At 38.7% G+C, this 23,354-nt stretch overlaps 1 protein-coding gene and 1 pseudogene across 1 annotated transcript in view; both read right to left on the bottom strand.

Moving 5' to 3' along the window:
- SVEP1 (sushi, von Willebrand factor type A, EGF and pentraxin domain containing 1) overlaps positions 1–23,354 on the bottom strand; it is a 141,808-nt gene that overhangs the window by 44,418 nt on the left and 74,036 nt on the right. The window contains exons 19-34 of the mRNA XM_036433048.2: positions 21,278–21,439; positions 20,604–20,695; positions 19,478–19,574; positions 17,511–17,624; positions 15,192–15,305; positions 13,542–13,743; positions 11,892–12,049; positions 10,826–11,027; positions 8,350–8,525; positions 5,462–5,586; positions 4,352–4,475; positions 3,511–3,681; positions 2,259–2,432; positions 1,710–1,829; positions 359–535; positions 51–135 (exon numbers count right to left, since the gene is read on the bottom strand). Coding sequence (XP_036288941.1) covers positions 51–135; positions 359–535; positions 1,710–1,829; positions 2,259–2,432; positions 3,511–3,681; positions 4,352–4,475; positions 5,462–5,586; positions 8,350–8,525; positions 10,826–11,027; positions 11,892–12,049; positions 13,542–13,743; positions 15,192–15,305; positions 17,511–17,624; positions 19,478–19,574; positions 20,604–20,695; positions 21,278–21,439 — 2,293 coding nt within the window. The remainder of the gene's footprint in view (positions 1–50; positions 136–358; positions 536–1,709; positions 1,830–2,258; positions 2,433–3,510; positions 3,682–4,351; positions 4,476–5,461; positions 5,587–8,349; positions 8,526–10,825; positions 11,028–11,891; positions 12,050–13,541; positions 13,744–15,191; positions 15,306–17,510; positions 17,625–19,477; positions 19,575–20,603; positions 20,696–21,277; positions 21,440–23,354) is intronic.
- LOC123652164 lies at positions 15,772–17,330 on the bottom strand (annotated as a pseudogene).

Here is a 23,354-nt window from a genome sequence, read left to right as displayed (position 1 = left end):
AGCAGGTCACCAACAACTTCTACAATGTCATTTTAATCTTAAGTGCTCACCTATATATCACTTTACTGCCATAGGTAAATGCTGATCCATCAATGGCACCATTTTCTGGAGCAGCTGGTTCACCACAGGAAACAGCTGCGAGGACGGAACACAAACAGCATTGCTTTCCTTAGTGAGGACGTGCAGACTCTCTGAAAGTTCAAGGGCAGCTCTAGGTTTTCTTGTCATGTTTACACATAAGCCTAACAGTTGGGTTTTAGATACGAGAGCATTGACGCAATACAATCCTTGACATTTCTAGCCTGCAAATGTCTACGATTGCCCAACACCACAGACCTGGGAAATTTACTGAACATACCTTCACAATGTGGTATCAGATGGCTCCATTCTCCAGACTCCGAGCACATGATTTTGTTTGCGCCCATCAGCTGGTATCCTTCCTCACAGGAAAATGTGACTTCGGCACCCACTGTGTAAATCTCACCAGAAGAGTGGCCATTTTCTGGATTTCCTGGAGCCTTACATTTTATTGGTTCTTGAAAGAGAGAAACAGTTTTGGGAGAATAGTAAGTGGCATTCACACAACCCATCCAAGGTCTCATGGCAAAATAATTCCACTACAGCTTAGGTACCAGTTAGAGCCTGAGGAAAAGGCTTTTGAAGGCAGACACATGAAAGCCAGAGATGCTTTGAATGATTAGACCAGAAAATACAATATATTTAATAGGCATTTAAACAATACTTTCAAACAGAAAAAAATATATAAAATTTTATCTGGCAGAAAAGGCAGTTATATATTGGGAGGCAGTGGTGGAGCCAGGGCATGGCTTACCCAGGATTCAGTCCCCTTGACTTCCCCAAACTCATCCCCATCTTTTCAGAGTAACTGACGCTCTCTCAAGCTCATCCAAAGCACATTTAGGAGAAGTCTCCGGCCTCACTATTCAAACAGACTATAGATGGTGAGTCCCTACCACATGAAAATTTGGTGTCAGTCACCACTTCTAGGACGGGAGATAAGTTAAGGGGAGATGTGTGGCTAGCTCTGAGTAATGGAAGTGACTATAATACTTGAGTTCTCCAAAAGGGAAGAGATACTAAATCAATTTTCCTGAAGAGCACTTAAATGCTAATCAAATGAAATGCTCTCAGAAAGTCAATGTATTATAAAACAGATTTTGAGAATTATTTTTTATTATTTTCTGGTAGTTGCTTTCTCTAATAAATGTAAAAAGATACTGATGGGTGGAGAGATGGTTCAGTATTATTAAAGTTATCACAACATATAGAGATGTGGTAAGGCAAGATGGCTATTTTGTTTCAATGATATAATTCTGTGTGGATGAGGCAGAGGAAAGATATTCATGACGAAGATGTGATAATGCATCTTTCTTGTTCTGATTGAGGTAGTGGAAGCCATTAGTTATATTTCTAAATTCACCCTATAAGCATTTCTTCAATAGTTGGGTGATATAGCTAGCTCTCAGTTTTGTTGTTCAGAACTTGGGAGGTTGGGAGAGGCACAGTAATAATTTAAAGCATCTTTAGCCTATTATTTATGTGTCTTTTAAAATTTGGTTTATCTTCCCCATCTCCCCTTTGATACTGAAAATACTGTCTTATTGTCAAATAACATACATTGGAAATATATTCTTGGAAAAAAATTTAAATAAACTTGCCAATTACACATATACTACCTCAATAGTTACCTGCACAGTGTTTACCATCTCCAGTGTAGTGAGGGTTACACAAGCAAATGTAGGACCCATTCGTGTTCAGGCAGGAAGCATACTTGCTGCAATCGGACCCAAGTGCACATTCGTCAACATCTAAAATGACGACAGATCACAAAGAGCAAAGTTAGTTTTTCTTATGCATCAAGCATTTGTTTTTATTTTTAAATCATTACATATCACTTAATGTATAACAATATCTTCTCTATATAAATTTTAAATATAATCATAATCACCTTCAGATATATAATAAAAGCTATTATTTCTTTAGTTTATAGATGGGTAAGCGGAAGAAGAACAAAACAACAACAATCTAAAGGCACTCTTAATATGGAGCCTAGTAAAAATTGAAACTTTTTTGGCACCTCTATGGACAGCTGCTTTGCCACTGCAGTTTGCCCTGAGCTTACTGGGATGAGATGAAATTAACAAAGAAATACCATGAGAGAGTCTCAGGGGTTTGGGATGACTGTCTCCCACAGAATTTGAATAAATCAACACGGTAAACGTCAAGATTTATCTCACCAATGCATGATGGTGAAATGCCATTCCAGCTCCCATTATCCGTACAGAACATCCTGGAATCACCCAACAAATAGTAGCCGCTGTTGCACTGGTAGGTCACTGTGCTGCCAGCATGGAAGTCTTCGGCTGAATAAAAGCCATTCTCCAAAGAAGGTGGCAACCCACAGCTAATGCCTATAATGTGACCAGGAGGAACACCACTACATTAGGGACAAAATGCTTTAGGGACATTTTCTTTGTATTGACAGTTAGTTGAGTTAAGCATGAATTTTTCATTGCCCACACACATTAGATGGAGAGTGCTCTAGGGTAGCACAACCATCATTGAAAACCACCTGACGTCTAGCTGAAAGATATAAAGAAAAACCCGCATGGAGACTGGTAGGAGGGGTAGAGAGGCGGAACGGACTGGCCCCACACCCCCGTGTGGCGGTTAATAACTGGGAGGGATAGCTTGGCTGCAGAGGTGCCCCTGGGCAGCAAAGGGTCCCAGAACTCTAAGCCCCCAGCCCAGAGTTCTAGTGCCAGGAAGAGAGGTCCCGTAATTTCTGGCTATAAAAACCAGCAGGGATTGTGGATGAGTGAGATGGGCTGTTAGGCATTTCTGTTAAAGGGCCCACTCATGGACTTACGCAGACTCACTACCTCTGAGGGCCGTGACTCCAACAGCACTACGGGACAAATCGGAAGAACTAAATTGTTTGGCTTCAGAGTGAGGGCTGGAGGGGCAGTTTTCTCCCAGACAGAAGTGCTGGCAGAGGCCATTCGTTGCTCCTTTGCTGAGACTGCCCCCTGCAGGTGCAGGACTGCACCTTTTCTGAGTCTCCATTAACATAGCTAACTAACATCTCACAGGCAATTCCCTGACAACTCACCCTTCAAAATTTTGGGCCCACCCAAACCACTTCCAATGGCATTTCCATATAAGTGACCGGTCTGACTCTTGCTGCGGACTTTCTTAAAATCTCTCAAAAATCCACAAACCCCATACAAGCAACGCCTGGCCCTGTACCTCCTACTAAGCAGCAGCCAGCCTCAGTTTACAGCCTGGTGGTTTCTCTGGATCTTCAGTGCCCACCACCCTCTGATGCCCAGCATACAGGGCTCATTACACAAAGGAAGCACTCAATGAATGTTTTCTATATTCGCTACTGTAAAGTGTCTAGCTTTTACATAGTATTCCTGAAAAGTGTTCTTATGGTTCCAGTATTTTTCAAGAGGCACTAAAATGCCTTCAACAAAGGCAGCTCACGTTCACAGTGAGGGAGTGGTTGTGTCCACTGTCCTTGATTCAGACAGTACTGCACAGGGTTCCCGACCATCTGGAAGCCTGGATCACAGGACAGATTGATTTTGGAGCCTGGTTTTAAGTCTGCTGATGTAGTCCGCAGATGAGGTATGGATCCTTCTAAGGGTGGGCAATCTGTGGGCAAACAACACAGGTAGAGAACTTATCAACAATAGTAGAGCATCGCCAGGTCAAGGTTTTCAAATTGTATGTTATACCAACATTTGAGAGCCACTCTACTGATATTAAAATCACTGACAAGCAAAATTACCAGAAAGAATATTTGAGTCAACAAACAACTTACCCTCTTCCAGGAAATATATATATATTGAAGGAAATATTTTAGGAACAATTAAAATGTTCTTCTAAGTTATATTTGTAGGTTTTTTATAGAAATTTGTTTAAACACATTGAATTTTAGGATGCAGTTTTGATCATTCAGAGTTTGACTATCAAATGTGCAGGTTATAACATCCACTGTGCTACCCACCGCTGGAGGGCTGCTAGCAAGTGCAGAGCTTAGAGAGTGCCCATCTCAAATGGGAGGACAGGACTTCGCTGTCCTGTCTTATTCTACCTTTGTCCAAGTTTATTCCACAATTAATTTGTACCCTGTTATTCAGAATGTATTTAGTAGTTTAAAAAAATCCTTTGGATGAAGTTGGGTAAAATGATCTCTTTGTTAACCAATAGACTAAAGGGCACACACACTCTTTGATGAACAGAATTTCAAAGTGTCTCCTTTTGCTAGAAACCCAAAGTAGTCAATGAGATAGTAGAGTCAATGGAAGAAGAAAACTCTAACCGGAACAGAATATGCTCTTGGAATCGATCTTCACTTTCCCCACAATTCCAGACAGGAAGTCAGGCCAGGCTAACACATTTCCTTTAGTGAGTTCCTCTGGGCAAGAGGTAGCCAATGATTTCACCTGAAGATTTAAAAACACGTCTTTAGATAAACCTTCCTTGTTTCCCTGAGACAGAGTTATTATGTCTTAATTAGTCCTATTAAAAATATCTGCAGATTTTGGGTGGGGTGGGGTGGAGGGAAGCAGGCTTTTGTAAGATATGATTTTGGGGCAACAGGAAAATTCTCTCCCCCATGCTCTTTTTTACCTCTATCTTTCACTTTCCCAAATTTTTTATGATTGCTGGAAATTCTGAAATTCTATGCAGAGAATTTGTCTAAAGCTTTGCAGTTTGTTAAGGGGCGGTAGAGGCCCCCTCTCTCCATTTTCCTGTCTTCTATCTCTGATCTAAAGTTGAGGCAATGACAGCTTAGACAAGCTCTGCCACTAATAATGAGCAAGAATTTATCAAGCCCTTAGTATGTGACAAATAACACCTTGATAGTATAGCAGGATTAGGTTAAATCCCAAGCTCCACTATGCTGTTCTGTTTATCTTCATAAACACACACACACACACACACACACACACACACACACACCCTAAAGCTTAGAGAGAGGGAGTAATATATTCAAAATCATCATGGCAAGTTTGTGGTAAAGCAGGGATTTGAACCCAGGCCACTGTAGTGCTTTAACTACTCACTCATCTGTAACTTTTATGCATTATTTTATGACACTCCTAAATTCCTGCACTTTAAGGAGAGGGGTTTGAAGTATTATTCTCTATGATCTTTTCCAGCTCTGAAATGACAAGATTTTTATAAAATAATCATGTTCAAAACAATTTAAAAACATCACCAAGAAACTGAAAAGGGGGTTTATTGAAAGTTACGGTAGATAACCTCTAGCTGGCTTAGTCTACGATCATAGCCTCAAATGATACTGGCAGCAAAGTCTGAAAACCCAGAGGTTGCAATAAGATAGGGCATCATTAGGCTGTTCACATTTTTACTAGTTTTGTACCTTTGTAGCTCATTACTGTCATACACTGAAAATGGAATTGACCTGCTGTGGAGACAGGACATAGTCCCAGAGGTTGAGCTGGCTTATGGAGCCCACAAAAGACTCCGCTGGGTTGAATCCCTCTCCTTTTTTGTCTTGTTCTTGCCCAAGAACTAATGCACCACCACCTACAGAGGGAAGAGAAAAAAGGAGGGAAACTGGTCTGATTGTTATTCCTAAAATTCTAACTTAACAAAGCCCAGCCAACATAAATGTATACATTTCATGTATAAATGAAAGTTATTAAAAAGCTCAGTTATGTACATTTACTGCATGTCTTATCAATAAGGACAAATTTAATGTTTTACAAAACAACTTAAAATAAAGCTGTATTTAAATATTAGATTTATAAAAATTGAACTATAAAACTAATATAGGTATACTTGGATATGCATATGTAATTTTATATCAACAAAATAGTAAGTCCTATTTGGCCTCCTTTCTCCTAGACAATTATCCTCCATGGCAGACTATCAGGTGATACTCTTTTTCTTATGTCTTAAGCCTACAATGTTTACATTTCTTTCACAGATTCCAAGGAATCTTCTAAAGTTGCCAGTGGCCACCTAATCGCCAAATTTAATGGAAATTCTTCAATATTCACCTCTGGCGACTTCTCTGTACCATGTTTCTTTTGTCCATTTCATTCTATTTAACTGTTTGTCCTTTTGCACTGAGTGGTCTGTGTCTGTCCCTCCAGAGCTAACCTCCACTCTTCCCTACTCTACTTTGTATCCCCAAAGGCTGGCACCTATGGACTGCACCACATCATTTCCTTGTCCCTCTGGCTTCTTTCTGATCCTGTGGCAAATGGAAGGACCAGGCCGAGATAAGAAAATGAGATGAGGAAGTTTAATATCCTGGTACTTTCCTCCCAGGCAACGGAGGGTAGTGGCTGCCTTCCTCTGTCTGACATCACTGCTCCTGCTGAGTGAGTTCTCTCCATCGCTTAACCCTGGTCATACTTTTGAAAAGAGTCCCTTCATTCAACTCTTCAGCTAGCCTCCTTGTGTGTGCCACCTGCTCCCTGCCAGGAGCCTTGCTGGTGCCACCTGGTTTCCATGAGAACATCCTCTCCTGGTTCTCCTCAAACCTTTCTGCTCCTTTCTCTGCCTGCCTCTTAGATGCTGATGCCCTCAGGATCCTACTCCCGCCTCCTCTCTTCCTTCAACTGCTCTCCCCATCTGACCTCACTCACCTGCCGATCAATGTCTATTGATCCCTCTTTTAAGATGTCCCAACCTACATCTCTTTCTTATAAAACAAATATTTAAAAATTAATATATACCTGGATGGAAATTTGAAAAAATAAATATAAGGAACTCACCCTACCCAGAAATAATCACTTAATACTTTGTGTATTTCCTTCTAGGTTATATTTTAATTTAAATTATTTTTTAGTGTGTGTATATGTGATATTTAAAAACACACAATTCAGTATCACAATATACATGATGTTTCAATCTTGCTTTCTTGATGTTCAGCTCTTGTTTCATGAATTTTAAGTTATTTTATATGTATGTACAGTAATCTATAATTTGCTTAATTAACTAAACCACTTTTAATTGGATACCTTGAGATAAATATATTAGTACATGAGTATGTGATTCTTGGTAGTTGCATTGTTGATTGCATGCAAAAGGTTTCTCTAAGGCTCTTGATGGAAGTTTCTAAATTGTTTCCCAGAAAGGTTGTATCACAACTTTTATACAATTCAACTATGCTGAATTCTTGTCAATCATACCTTATCACTAAAAACAACTGTCAATTGGATATAAAGTTGTGTCAACCTATATTTTTGGTTGCATGTATTCCTGTGATCAGAATTCAAATTCATTACGTCTAAAACCAAATACAGAATCTTCCCTGACTCCAACTCTTGCTCTGATAATTGTGCTTCCCCCAGAATTCCTATCTTAGCTTACAGACTCTTCAATAAGCTTCTTCATCCAAACTAAAACCAGCATTCACTGAGCTCTGTTAAATGAGTTTTGCAATATTTATGGACTCCAATTCATTCTTACTGCTAAAATCAGACAACCATCTCCCTTGGTGGATACTATTATAGCTTCCTCCCTGCTCCCTATTCCTTTAACCTACTATTCACTCTTCCATCAGGGTTTAATTTTTTAAAAGATAGAAATGCTGTTTTTAAAATTATAAACAAAATGTATGTTTTTAAAATTATAAATTAAATCATTATGAAAATATCAGAAAAGAATAAAGAAGAAAATAAAAGCTATCTGCCATCCCACCACCCAGAGAAGAGATCACTGAAAATAAGAAACCTCCACCCTACTTTACCTGGTAATGCCACTTCCCATTGAAACACTTACAATGTTTCCACATTTATTAAACTGCCAACCATTCCTCCTAATTTGATCACATCATAGAAAAATCTATATAGAGCAAGCTTATTGCCTTGTACAATGCTGAGAACCCTGGATCGCCTAATACTTTTGCTTTCCTTCAAACTAAAACTCTTCAAATATTTTTCTAAAAGTGTTTATAGAGGCAAGTTTTGATTTTTAGTGCTCCAGCTTGTGCACTGGATATATTTGTATACTGTGAAGACTGATCATAAAACAAAATAAAACAAACATATAAATAACACCAGCAATTAATCTCCTTGGAAGAGATGTTAGTTCAGAATGCTTCTTGATAGTCTTACTAAAGCCCCAAAGGCATTTCCTACACAGAGGGTCACAAAGAACACCTAGAAAAAGCTTCTAATAATTTACAGTCTGGGTAGTCAGGGGGTAGTAAATAAAAGAGAGACTTAATGATCTTTGTCTAACACCTAACACAACAAAGCTAGCAAACTCCATGTTCACCTAAGCACCAGCACTTTTAGTGATTAACAGAATTCTATTTCTTTTGCTAAGACATACCAGGTATGGCTGAACCTACGGAGAGACCCATACCACCATCAGATAATTTCCCATCAATATAGACTTTCCAGGCTCCAGCCACACTTGTCCAGGTGATTGCAATATGATGCCAACTGCCGTCATTCACGGAGGGACAATCTGTTATCTTTTCCTTGCCGTTCACATAAAGAACCCAGCTGTGGAAAGATTCCAGGGGACAGAGTCATCAGTCATATGTTGTAATGCCACCTGTGGGGCATGCTACTATTTTTTCTTCTCTCTCCATGTGGGTAAAGAACTTTGCATAGCTGAAATCGGTTTGGCTCAGTGGTAGAGCATCGGTCTGCGGACTGTAAGGTCCCGGGTTCGATTCCGGTCAAGGGCATGTACCTGGGTTGAGGGCACATCCCCGGTAGGGGGTGTGCAAGAGGCAGCTGGTTGATGTTTCTCTCTCACCGACGTTTCTAGCTCTCTATCTCTCTCCCTTCCTCTGTAAAAAAAATCAATAAAATATATTTAAAAAAAAGAACTTTGTATAAAACCATTACTACTTCCTGCCACCCTCCCTCTCCCCCCAATTTGATCATATTTCACAGAAGCAGATTTGATTTACTCATTACACTTTATCATAGCTCACTGAATATTTGTGTTTCTTAAACATGGAGAACTAGGAAAAAGTCTTAGGATGAGCTGAGACACAATGGTCTAATTTAACTGACCATCCACTCTGGAGAGAATAAGCCAAGAATGAAAGGAATGCCATCAGTAGATGAGTGGATAAAAAAAGCTGTGGTACATTTGCACAAAGGGTTACTATGCAACTGTAAAAAGGATCTCTTATCATTTGAGAGACCTGAAGAGTATTATACTAAGTGAAATAAGTCAGTCAGAGAAAGACAAGTATCACATGATCTTACTCATATGTAGAATCTAATAAACAAAATAAACTGATGAACAAAATAGATCCAGAGGCATGAAAGCATGAAACAGACTGATAAATCTCAGAGGGAAGGTGGGGAGGCAGGAAGAGATTAACCAAAGAACTCGTATGCATATATGCATAGCCCAGGGACACAGACAATAGTGTGGTGAAGGTTGGGGAGTGAAGGCGAAGTGGAGAGGGTCAATGGGGGGATAAAAAGGAGACATCCGTAATACTTTCAACAATAAAGATATGTTTTAAAAAATAAAATGCAAGGAATGAGAGTTGTACAAGCATAGAATGGTTGTCTTCCTCTAGATGTATGTTCTTAAAATCAGGAACAAACTTCAGAAAATAAGACTGTCTCTCCATTGCCAAAGCTGTCACATGGCAGACAAAGCATGTGGATCCAAAAAAAAAAAAGAATAACAAGAATTAAACAAAGGTGACCAACACATGAGGAATCCAACAACCACGTCACTTAGGGAAATGTCAAAGATAATAAGCAGTTTAAAGTGAAACATTTCCAAAAGCAAATGGAGAAAAAGAAAAGATCAGGGGAAACTGATAAGAACTCATTACGCATCTGCCTTGGCATCTTCTTAGCCCCTATTCCATGCATTTTAAGACAAAATAATATTTTTATAATACTTGTTTTTGTCTGAAAGAGAGCTCTGTGGGTCTTTGAGGCTTGCAACCTTCTCAGTAGCAATAGGCCACACATTTGGAGGCGGCTGAGAGGAACAGGCCATGCAGTGAACCACAGAATCTATCCAGGTTGAAGGTATGAATCTCAGCCTCGCCAAGGATTCCACATGCGGTGAAGAGCAGTGGTTCTGAAGGGACCACAGAGCTGAGGCAATGGACAGCTCGGGGAATAGTAATAGTAATGTGGACAGATGCCAATGACGGGAGTCCTGTACAGGTCTGTGGATTTTATCAAAACCCTGGGTTCTATGAATTCATCTGCAAGAACCCACTCAGTAGTGAGAGAAATAGCTGAGGTTGAGGGGCCTGATAGCCCAGAGGGATGGGGCCCTGTGACTGAAATTAACTGGTCCAAAAAGAAAAAGGAAATGTCATCTTGAACACCCGAGTTTGCAGACTGCTTCCTACTCAATACGTGTCTCTCATAGGTCAGGAATGGTGCTGATATCCAGTGACCCTTGGAGGCCCTGATAAGTAAAAGAAGGAGCAAGGCTCTACAAGTCAGAGTCGGAGACTTGGCTTTGCCATTCTCAGAGTGTGAGATTTGAGGCACACCTTTTAGAGTGTTGAAACTGTTTTAATATATGTTAAATGTGCATGAGTTTCTCAGGACATTGTGAAGATCAAATGAAGAACTTAGTAAACAGCAGTACTTAGTAAAACAACAAGAAGATGCTTAGTGTAAGAAGCAAAATACATGTATAAGGTATTATCACAAAAATGGCCCTCTTACAGAACTTGTCCATATGCTCCCTTCGGTTACTGTCACCTGCTATCCTGCCAAGGCACCTGACTCCCCTGCTCCTCAGGCCCCAGTGGGAGGTCTAACTTGGTTCTGAGATAAGATTTTCTGCCATTTCTGCTCACCCATTGTAATCAGTCAGGAGGAAGGTATTGTCGCTGCCATTCTCCAGTGCATAGGAGATTGGCGTTCCGTAGTTGTTGATGTCAGAGGATTTCATCCAGAATGTGCAGGTTACAGCATGGAGAGATGGAAGCACACCGTCTAGGATGACGTAACCATAGGTACCAGAAACTTCAAAATCCAGGTTAAAACGCGTAGACTGTTCTGCAACAAATAAGGAAAGTGTGCAGACCATGGTGCTTGCAGGGCGTTTTTCAACAGTATAAAGTAAGCAGCAGGTAACAGGGCTACTGTCAAAGCAGCCACTGCAGTAAATAGGGTGACCTGAGAAGTGGTTTCAAAATTAAAAATACGTTCTTTACAAAATATAAAACACATTCTTTTAAATAAAATAATCGCTGAGTATCTAAGATAGGAAAAATACTCAGTAGTGAAAGGAAGCAGAGATATAGGGCATGGTTGGAAGGAGAGGTGGGACTGGAGAATTACTAAAGATGAGAGTCGCTAAAGCATGGCTGGCTGCTGTTGGGAATGACCCAGTAGAGTGGAGTAACTGATGCAGGAGAGGAAAGGGCACCATTCCATTCCTACTCAGGGCTCTTGCTCTTCCCTAGTTCATGACCAGTTCAGCTCTGCCCCAATCCTACATACCTCACTCAAAACAAAAGTCCTAGTGTTAAAAGGCCGCAGTGCCCAGAGCAAGCAGTTTAGCATTGATTCTCAAATATGTCCATGGCCTGTGACCTGCTTAACCAAGTAGCTTATCAAAACGTCCCTTCTGAACCTATAGAATGTGACTTCAAAGTTCTACTAAATCAATTCTCTCATTTCCCCCTGACACCTGTAAGTTTCTATATACTCGTCTGTGCTATTGCAGATAAGATTACCTAGTTTATTAGATGGCTCTGAAGATTAAATAATTAAACAAGGCTCTGAAGATTAAATAATTAAACAATGCTCATTATGGTCCTCCCCCGCCACACACATAGGTGGTGCTTGGTGCAGGTAAAAATTGGTTGGGTTATATCACTATTTTTAGTATTGTTGGTAATACTCATACATATATACCTGTTTCACACCTGCTGCCTGAAAATCCCGGCTGGCATTTACAACTGTAGGAGTTTAATTCATCCACACAGGTGGCTTGATTTCTACACGGGTTAGACTGACATTCGTTGATGTTCAGTTCACAGCGCAGCCCTGTGAAGCCAGCTGCACACTGGCACCTGAAGGAAAACAAAGTGTAACAATGAGAACAGCTGCAGAAAGGCAGCAGAGGATGGATACCTCCCACTTATGGTAATGTGTCTCAGGGACTATAAAAATTAAAATGCTCCACATCAAAACTTTAATGCTAGTTACTTTAGCTAGTATATCTAATAAACTTATTTAACACAACATTTATTTGAAATGTTTTAGTAGGAGGTAGTTTTTATCAAGATGAAGTATTATTCACACACTGGGCCTTTCTCTCCCCATAGATGTTCTAGGAGAAAAATATTAAAAGTCCAGTGCTTCTGTATTTGCTTCTTATATAATTGTGTTTTCTCTCATCTTTTATTGCCTTCCCAAGTACACTGTATCCATGGGTTCCACATCTGTGGATTCAGTCTATCATGCATGGAAACTATTCTACAAAAAAATTATTATGTGTAGCTGACATGTACTATGCAGGGCATTTTTCAATAGTCTTAGGTGTTTGAGGGTTGATGGTTGCATCTGTACTGAACATGTACAGACTGTTTTCTTGTCATTATTCCCTAAACAATACAGTATAACAACTATTTCCATAGCATTTACATTGTAATGGGTAATGTAAATAATCTAGAGATGATTTAAAGTATATGGAAGGATGTATGTAGATTATATGCAAATATTAGGCCATCTATACTAATAAAAGGGTAGTATGCTAATTAAACTGGACATCCTTTCAGATGTTCTTCTGGACAAAACCACAGTGGTAGGGTCCGAGGCAGAGGCAGTTAAGGGCAATCAGGCTGGCAGAGGAGAGCAGTTAGGGACGACCAGGCTGACAGGGAGAGCAGTTAGGGGCAAACAGGCCGGCAGGGGAGAGCAGTTAGGGGTGACCAGGTCAGCAGGGGAGCAGTGAGGGGCAATCAGGCAGGCAGGCAGAGGTGGTTAGGGTGATCAGGCAGGCAGGGGAGCAATTAGAGGCATCAGGTAGGCAGACAGAGTGGTTAGGGGCAATCAGGCAGGCAGGTGAACAGTTAACAGCCAGTGGTCCTAGATTGTGAGGTAGATGTCCAACTGCCAATTTAGGCTCTATCCTGCTTAAACTAGCAGTTGGACATCCCCCAAAGGGTCTCAAATTGAAGAGGGTGCAGGCTGGGCTGAATTTTGTGCACGAGGCCTCTAGTTTTATATAAAGGACTTGAACATCCCCGGGAGTCCTGGAACCAATTCCCCATGGCTATGGAGAGATGACTATATAAAACAGCAGTTCCCAAATGCAGCTGAGCACCACAATGATTGGGAAATTTACATCATATAGTTTGCCTATTTTAAAATTATATACTTTATGCCAGGCTTAGTGAATCAGAAACACAGGTGGTGGGGAGATTCTCCTATAGCCTATTCTTGGGGTAGAATTTGGGACTAGCTGACCTGGGACTCAAGATAATACTTCATAAAGACTATATATTGACTGAACAATTAAGTAAATAAAAATAGTAAAAAGAACCAGACTTAGTTTTATACCTGAAGCTATTGACACCATCTTTACAAGTAGCTCCATTTTTGCATGGTTGACTGAGACACTCATCCAAGTTTTTTTCACACCGGGTACCCCAAAATCCAGGTGGGCATTTGCATAAGAACCTCCCAACCTGATCTTCACAGACTGCATTATTTAAGCACGGGCTTGACTGGCATTCATTGACTTCTGTTTCGCAGTGTAGGCCTGGGGATGGTGAGGAGGAGAAAGAGCCCAGTGTTAATCCCTTGGGAGGACTGTGATCCAAAGGTTGACTTGGAAGATTCTGCTTCTAAAGGGAGCTGCCTATCAAACTGTTTTGAGATTCATTCCTTAATGAGCTCTGGCTTTTCTAAGTCATTTAGGAGTGTGTTTTTGATGATTTAATCTTTTTACCTTATGTCTTTCTGAAACTAACATCAGTAGTAGACATCTACTTGTGATAATGTTAAAAAGTAAAACGAGCCTGGCTGGTGTGGCTCAGTGGTTGAGCATCAATCTATGAACCAGGAGGTCATGGTTTGATTCCTGGTCAGGGCACATGCCCAGGTTTTGGGCTCTATCCTCAGTACTGGATATGCAGGAGGCAGCCAGTCAATGCTTTTCTTTAATTATCAATGTTTCCATATCTCTTTCCCTTCCACTGCCTCTCTGAAATTAAAAAATATTTTTTTTTAAATAGTAAGCTATCCTATCTAATAAAGAGGGAATATGCAAATTGACCATCAGTCCATCACAAAGATGGCGGCACCCATAGCCACAAAATAGCAGTGCCCAGTCCTCCCAGCCCCGCAGGAGTCTCCCAGGCCCGGGGGAAGGGAGGAGTGGCCACTGAGAGCAGGCAGCGTGTGCGGCCTGGGGGAATGCCTTCTTCATCGCCGAGGCAAGTGTTCCACCCTGGCTGTGGAGGGCCTCTAGTTTTTTAATAATGTTAAAAAGTAAAACTAGTACATTTAGTTTAAAAATGTCCTCTGTTTTTTTTAAAATATATTTATTTTATTGATTTTTTACAGAGAGGAAGGGAGAGAGATAGAGAGCCAGAAACATCTATGAGAGAGAAACATCCACCAGCCGCCTCCTGCACATCTCCTACCGGGGATGTGCCTGCAGCCAACGTACAGGCCCTTGACCAGAATCGAACCCGGGACATTTCAGTCCGCAGACCGACGCTCTACCACTGAGCCAAACCGGTTTCGGCATGTCCTTTGTTTTTTTGATGTTGCCTCTTTTTTTCATTGTCAATTTTTAGGACTTCCTCTTTATCAATTATAGGTTTAACTATATTATTTAGCATCAATTTCAATATTATCTTCTATGTTTTATCTCCAGTTTCTTCTTGAATACTTGTCTTACCAGATAAACTGTTATCTTCTCTCTTTCTCTATGTCTCTATCCTTCTTTACAAATACACAAAGACATTATTTTTTTCCTGAACTGTTTAGGAGTAAATTGCAGATGTGATGCCATGTTACCTCTAAATGGCTCAGAATTTTCTCAAAAATAAGGGCTTTCATGGCAAAAAAGGGACTTTCTCTTATATAATCATGACACCTTTATAAAATCAGAAAATTAACATATACAATGTTAGTAAACGTAATAATTTGTGGTGCTTTATAGGACTTTAAGACAGTGCAGTAAGAATGGAAACATCCTACCTATGTATCCTTTCGCACATGTGCAGCGATAGCCAGCCACACCATCCACGCAGACTCCTTTATTTAGACAGGGACTAGAGCTGCACTCATTTATATTTTCTTCACATAGTGGACCTGCAAAGAATAATAAAATGTCTGAGCTGGAGAAGTTCAAGACTAATACTTTATTCAGGAATAAAGCAAAATAATTGGAAATCATGGCTAATGTGTTTGTAAAAAATTTTGCTCTTCACCAAATATATTGAATTAAAACATTTTCTTTTATTGTGTGAACTGCAAAACTTTACCAGCAAGAAACCTGATATTTTCAGGATGCAATGGAAAATGACAACTATAAATATCTAGCTATTTTTAATTAAATAGATAAATGTGACTTTGTTTTAAACTTTATCATATTGTTAGCTAGTTGTTCACCCTTTTTAGGGTTTATCCCTTGAATCTTTAACATGATTTATTTACCTACTAGTTTCAAGTTTATACCCTTAAATAACACAGACTCAATACTCCCACCCACTATCCCCAGCAAACACCGTTCCCCTCTGTTTCTATGAGTTTGGCTTTTTTTGTTCTTAACTAATTAAGATTTTATTAGTTGTTTTGAGGATAAGTACACAGACATTTCAATTTATACACAATTCTTAATATATGTACCAAAGACTAAAGTTCTATAGTTGTGATTATTTTCTTCACAGTTAGCCCAGTGACTTTCCAGCTTAAAATTTGAAGGCTAATTTTCCTTAATAGAATATCATGTACCAATATCTTCAAATGTTGATATGCTGTTACATCAAAATCCCACTAATTCACAATTTAATATCATATATACATAATTAAATTTTCAATCTTTCACAGCACATTAACAATGTTACCAGGGAAACTGGACTATCACAACCAAAGATGTTGCAGAAAATTCTGATGGGGAGAGCCAAGGTCAAGGGTGGTTTATTTAGGAAATAATTCCACCAAAAGCATGAGAATGGAAGTAGTTTAAATTGTTAAAGACAAGTGAAGTGCTCAACTAATCTCAAATTGCCATTTAACTGATAGGTAAAAGGATAAAAAACTACCCCCGTCTATGAAGGTTAAGCTGATGTCCAAGACAATCAAAGCCTCCCATCTTCAATATCTCACTGTTTTCTGGGTTGTACAAGAAAAAAAAATAGACACCCAGAAAATAATTTCACCTCTTACAAAACAGCATTTACACTTCAGAAAATGCAATGAACTGGAATTCCCTTCTAAAAAAGGTTCCTAGAGCTACTAAAAAAACTCGTTTCCAAAATAGTTGTTAAAAATATTCCTGTGGATTATACAACCAGGGGGATAACAACCAGGGGGATAGGGACTATTGATGAGACATGGTACGTGACATTAATCAGACTTGGCTTCTTTCTCTCCTGCTTTATTTGAGGCTGGACTCACGTGGTTTTTGCTTCTCTGTTTTCAGCAGGTGGATCTTCAGATTCCTGGTTAGCCACTTCAGCCCGCTTTCCCCTTGTTCCCCTTTCCCCTTTGTTTGTACTTTTTTGTCTTTATCGTTCCTGCTGCTTTTTCTGGCCTCTCTTCCACTTTTGCAGAAGCAGGTTTAGCGGACAACCTTCCTGATCTCCTTTTGGGCTCCTCCTTCACTGCCCCTCGGGAATGGAGCTTCCCTTCCCCTAGCAGGGCAGGTATATGCCCAATGCCTGCAGGCTGCGTGGCATTGAGAGCCTTTCAGAACCTGAGTGGCCTGGTTGTTGCCATTTCTCCCACTGTCCAAGTTGCTTGGACTCACCATGGGGGTGGTGGGAGAACAGATTGAGTTTGGCTTTTTAAGATTCTATAGAAGTGAGGTCATAGGTCTTTCTCTGTCTGACTTATCTCACTTAGATAGTGCCCACAAAGATGTATCTATATCTACTACATTTACTTTATCCCTCCATCCCTTGACATACATGTCTGTTGTTTCCATGTTTTGGCTATTGTGAACCATGCTACAGTGAACACAGGGCTGCAGACAGCCCTCTGGTATAGTTACTTCATTTCCTTGGGTAGATACCGGGAAGTGAAATTGCTGGATCATACGGTAGTTCTACTTTTACCTTTTTGAGGAATCTCCATGCTGTTTTCCATAATGGCTGTGGCTATAACAATTTGCATTCCTATCACCAGTGCATGAGGGTTTCCTTTTCTTCATGTCCTTGCCAACACTATTACCCATCTTTTGATAAAAGCCACTCTAACAGGTGTGAGGTGAGGTCTCATTATGGTTTTGATTTTTAGCAATGAAATGTCAATGATTCCAAGGTTTAATGTGAAAAGAAAAAACTTTCCCCTTACCCGTGTAACCGGATGGACATTCACAAATGAATTCCCCTACTTGGTCTTTACAAATTCCATTGTTGAGGCATGGCAGTGAGCTGCATTCATCAATGTCTGTTTCACACTTTGAGCCTAAAATGCAAACCAAACACTGAAGGACAATCAGAGGGAGGGAGTAAGAAAAGTAGAGTCACGATCATTAAAAGGTATTTACCCCCATAATCTGAATTTATGGAGAATGGTGATGGAAAAGGCCAGTACTCATTAAGTGTTACCATCTAGATAAGTATATATTTAATAAAGGTACTGCCTCTTTCTAAAGAGATTTAAGAGCCGAAACCGGTTTAGCTCAGTGGATAGAGCGTCGGCCTGAGGATTGAAAGGTCAAGGGCATGTACCTTGGTTGCTGGGCACATCCCCAGTAGGGGGTGTGCAAGAGGCAGCTGATCGATGATTCTCTCTCATTGATGTTTCTAACTCTCTATCCCTCTCTCTTTCTCTCTGTAAAAAAAAAAAAAAAAAAAAAAAAAAAAAAAAAAAAAAAAAAAAAAAAAAAAAAAATCAATAAAATATATTAAAAAAAAGATTTAAGATATCCTTAAAAGGATATATAAAAGATAGCAAACCATCTCAAGATACTAATATTAGTACTGGGATGGGAGGGAAACCTGGACTCATAAAATGGAGCCAGGAATTTGGTTAATTTTAAAGTGGAAAATATAAAGTCAAATATACCTGCTACCAGGTCAGTTGGCTGAAGGGTACAGGTGGAGCTAAATCCTACCAGAACTCAATTCACATGCCAGGTGCCTGAGTGGTACTGCATCTTCCTACAGAGTGCAGATAGGCAATCTATGGGCTAGCTCTGATGGAAACCATGTCTTCCTCTCCACCACAGGATCTCAAAGTGTGGCCCCCTGGATCAATAGCATCAGCATAACCTGGGACTTAGTAGAAATGCAAATTCTCAGACCTTCCCCAGAGCTACTGAATCAGAGATTCTGGGGTAGTGGTCCAGAAATGTGTTTTCTCAAGCCTTCCAGATGATTCTGATGCACATCAATATTTGAGAGCCACTGTCCTATAGTATGACCTTTCTCAACCATTACTCGTGTATACGATTCCAAGAAAAGTTCCATTATTTCTTATGAAATGTCAGGAACATTTTTTAAAATAAAAATTAAAACGGGCACACACAAGCAAGCTATGGTAAGTAGAATGCCAATACTCTTGATAACCTTAGACTATCTTTTGTTTTCTAACTTTCCTTTTGTTTATTTTGTGGTAAATTCTTTTATTTAGATATTTTTCTCATTAAAAAGGCTTTATGTTGGTTGGATAAAATTCAGAAAGATGGAAAAACTTTTTTTTTTCCTAGAAGAAAACATGATTTCAAATTAATTGCAATTGTAAGATATTATTTCCCATCAAAAATGATGTTTCAGGACTGAGCCACAAAGAGAACCAAATTGCAAGAAAACATAATTCTTACATAATTCCTACATAATCAAGTCCAAAGCCATATTGTTTTTCTAAGTACAAAGTCCGGAAAGAGAAACAAAGCAACAAATCATAGTTATTCACAAGAGCATCCACTAGTGTGAAGCAAATGAGGGAAACTGGAGTTTGTTTAAAATGTTTATGCTGGACAATTTGCTCTGTGTTGAGGATCATGCATTTTGTGTTAGAATGAAACCTTGGACATGGCCCCTGGAACTGTATTCCAATTTAAACTGTAAGATATAATGAGACTTTTTCATTGAAAATATAATTCTTCATTCTTTTTCCAAAATGTGCAAAGAAAACTGTCATTTGTAAGATATGTATATGTTTTTTCACCTATTAGTTTATCTTACGTTTTTATGCATTGATGCGGCCTAATGTATCTTACAGGGTTTATTTTAGATGTCCCAAAGTTTGATACTGCAAGTCACAATCATTTCATATTATGAAAAACACTCTAAAATTTGCATTCCTGTATTTACCTGTATATCCAGGTGAACAGAGACAGACATAACCATGCCCAAGTTGCTGGCAGGTCCCACTGTTGTGGCAGGGATTTAAGAAGCATTCGTGGAAAACCTGCCCTTGACAGAAAAGAAACCGATTAGAGACAAAACACTTGGTTCACTTCAAAGAGCTTCTGACTGGGGAGTTAGAAGGTTTACAACATTAGACGGCTGGTTCCTGACTTCAGGTGAGTTCACCCAAGCTAAATGGTCTGCATATATGTTGGTGATGTTCCGGTAAACCCAAACAGTGTTTCTAAATGCTGGCTGCACATTGGCATCCATTGAGGTATTTTAAAAGTATACTGAGGAGAGTGCCCTCACCCAAACCAGCTAAATCAGGATCTCTGGGAGTGCGATCTGTGCATCATTATTTTTAAAAGCTGACCAGTGGATTCTAATATGTCTCTAGGGTTGATGGCTCCAGCTCTAGAAGTCCTTACAAAATCAGTGTCCACTAAGCTTAGCTTCAAATATGATTTATGAAGCCCTTACAAATCAGTATGTTTGGATGAGGCTGTAGGAAGTTGAAATAAGAAATAAAACCTTATTATCTTCCTTAAAAATACTTAGAGCCAAGGAATTTATCATGACACTAGGCAGGGTTAATTCAGAGTAATGGCTGAACAATTAATTTAGTTATGTTCATGAGTTATGCTTAATTTTTTAAAACTCAGGCTGTACTCCAACAAATGATTTTTTTTGCAGACAAAAAGATTTTAAATAATTTTCATGAAAGTTCACTAACTCTTCCTGCCAATCAGAAAAGGCCTTTGGCAAATACAAATGCCCTTACTCAAATAATAGGTTATGCTTATGCTAAGTTAATTATTAGTGAACCAAAAGGCTCTCCATATATATACATTATACTAAAAATTGCTTAGAAAAAATTCCATTTTTGGTACTTGGTAATTCTGATACTAAATTTTTGGAAAGTTCTTATCATAAGTCACAAATATAATTACTCATGGATAATATTTATGAGTTTTTATTACTTAAAGTTACAACTCTGATAATTTCCCTCTGTGTGTCATGTATAATGATAAATTGTTTTTCCAAACATCCCATTAGAGAAAATTTTATACATAGAAAATGGACTTGCCTGACTGCCAACTTCATACTTCTTTTTGATATGTCCTGGAGAAGTTTGGGGCACTATACTTTCCTCTGCTGCTGAGAAAGTTGAACCAAAACCTGATGAAAATAATAGGAAAGTATTAGAGAAACATATTGTTGTGTGGTAGATCTTGCCAATATATAGACTCTATTTAAGTACTATGGTCAAGACTCTAGTTCTTGCCCTGACCTATGAACCAGGAGGTCACGGTTTGATTCCCGATAAGTATACATGCCTGGGTTGTGGCCTCGATCTTCAATATGGGTTATGTAAGAGGCAGCTGATCAATGATTCTCTCTCCTCATTGATGTTTCTACTTCTCTCTTCCTTTCCCTTTCTCTCCGAAAAAAAAAAAAGTTTTAAAAAAGATTCAGGTTTTCAAAGTAGACAAAGCCACACATATTTTGTTTTATTAAAAAAGGAAATACAGAGGGATATGTAATTAAATTCTAGACCCTTAGGAAGAAACTGGAAGTTATCAGAATTCCCAAATTAAGAATCTTTGAGTCACTGTCATAAAAAAGACATCAAAAGAACAATTTAATAAGTCTAGACACCAAAATCCACTGAAAATGTTAATATTCAGAACTGAAACTATCACAGAGACAAGCAAAAATCCCCGACACAGGATTATGTAGAAATAAAATAGAGGATCTTACTGGAGCAATCTGTGATGGATGTGGCACCAGCGAAGGTTGTAGTTCCATAAAAGGGACAAGCCAAGCAGAAGGACTTCCCTGCATCGGGTTGGTAGTAGTCTTGAGGACAAGGATGACAGGGCATTAACCCAGAGCGAGAGAATTCTCCTAGTGGACAAGGTACTGTAAAGGAAAAACAAACCATTTGTACAGTGAAGTAACGCTGCCTACACTGAAAAGAAATGCATTAACCTTTGGTTGTAAGAAAACCACTGAATTGCTAATACATTTTCTTGTGTATATTTACTGCCCAGACCATTATCACCCAGATAAATGTTTTGTTTTTCCTTCCTGTCTTTAACAATACACTAGAGAGTTATTGTATTTATGTCAATCTGCTCTGAGTTGAATGTTATTAACTCAATAAAAATTTGAATTGGCCATATAATATTATATTCTGATTTTTCTATTTTACATCATATCATAAGCATTTCCCAAATCATTTGCCAAATTATTAAATAACAGGGTTTTGAATAAATGGAAAAGATTACATTGACAGACCATCACTGATCTAACATTCCATCTACTATTGGACTTAATTTAAGTTGATCTTGTTTGGTTGCTATTATAAATAATGCTCATGTGAAATTTTCTGCTCCCATTCTGAGTCTCCTTTTAACTTTCTCGTCAAGGATGAGGGTAAGAAGTGTTGTCCTCCTGTCCTTTCTTCTAAGGAACCATATGTACACACGCCATCACCAAAAAAATCATATGTGGGGGGCTTATACTTCAGCTAAAAATTATTTTAAAACAAGGAAAAATTCAGACTGTTGTAATCACACCAATAATATTTACTAGCCTAAGAAATGATAAAAAACGAAATGTATAAAGCAAGTAATATTACTTTAACATAGTAATATATTGAAATATAATTGCTATATGGGTGAAAGATATTGTAAGTTCAGCATATTAAAGAATGCAGAAAGTAAAATCTTAGAAAAAATAAGGTAAACTATATAAAGTGCCCATAAAAATCAATCAATCAAGAAAGAAAGCAAATAAAGAAAAAGGGAAAAATTAAAAAGGGAGGGTGAAAGAAAATAAGAGAAAGGAAAGAGAATGTACTGAAAAAATAGAAAATATATATGAGACCATTTTAGAACTCCTACAAATTTAATTTTAAGGTAAAATGGTGTTTATCCAGCACCGCAGGAGAGAGTCTTGAGTTCTGTCATTTCCAATTCTCACTCATGACAAACAGAATGTGGTCATACTTGTGCTAGGAATATTAGGAGAAATAGGCCAGTTACCAGAAGTTTGGAGACTTTCTGGAAATAATTGCTTAATTGTAATAATTTGGAATTAGACAAACCCCAAGGCTTATTTGGAAAGCTAAAGGAAAAATTAAGTTGTCAAATGCGAACTTGTTTCACTGTAAAAATCCTGGTTGCTTTTGTGGTTAGAGAAATGGAGAGAGAATTTTTTACTGCAGACTTTCTCCCCAAACTAGTTTGTATACTGACAAAATAAGAGTCTCTATTAAATCTGTTTCAACCATAATGCGAAGCCTTATTTGGCTTTTATTAAGATAAAAAAAATCCAAAGCTGGTATTACACAACAGACATGGTTTATGAGTTTCAGTTAGATTCTAGTTAAATTCTCAACTCTTCAGTGAAACATTAAATTGATGAATACTATTCACCTCATTCCTCAGGTCTGACAGACTCATTCACAGTGATTCTACTAGACTGAGATAATTTTAATGGATAAAGCATATAAAAACCTACAGTATGTTTTTCCTGTGGCACTCAACTTATGAGGACTATATCTCCCAAGATACAATGCTGCACACTTCCTTGGTCACTACTACACTCAAAGATCCTCATAACCTAAGCAGTTTCTTTCTAAGAGTCTGTCTCTAATTAAATGCAAATGTATGTATATATGAGTAGCATGCAATGAGGGTGGAAGGTGTGTGTGCGCATGTATCACTTAAGAGAAATGGGAAACCAGTGGATTGGCTTCTTTAAAAATATCACCTATTTAATCAGGGAATAGCTTTTTAATTTTAATTTATTTTATTTTTATTTTTTATTT

This window comes from Pipistrellus kuhlii, unplaced genomic scaffold, assembly GCF_014108245.1.
Source record: "Pipistrellus kuhlii isolate mPipKuh1 unplaced genomic scaffold, mPipKuh1.p scaffold_m20_p_12, whole genome shotgun sequence".
NCBI classification, from domain to species: Eukaryota; Metazoa; Chordata; class Mammalia; order Chiroptera; family Vespertilionidae; genus Pipistrellus; species Pipistrellus kuhlii.
This window is presented reverse-complemented; position numbering and strand designations above follow the sequence as displayed.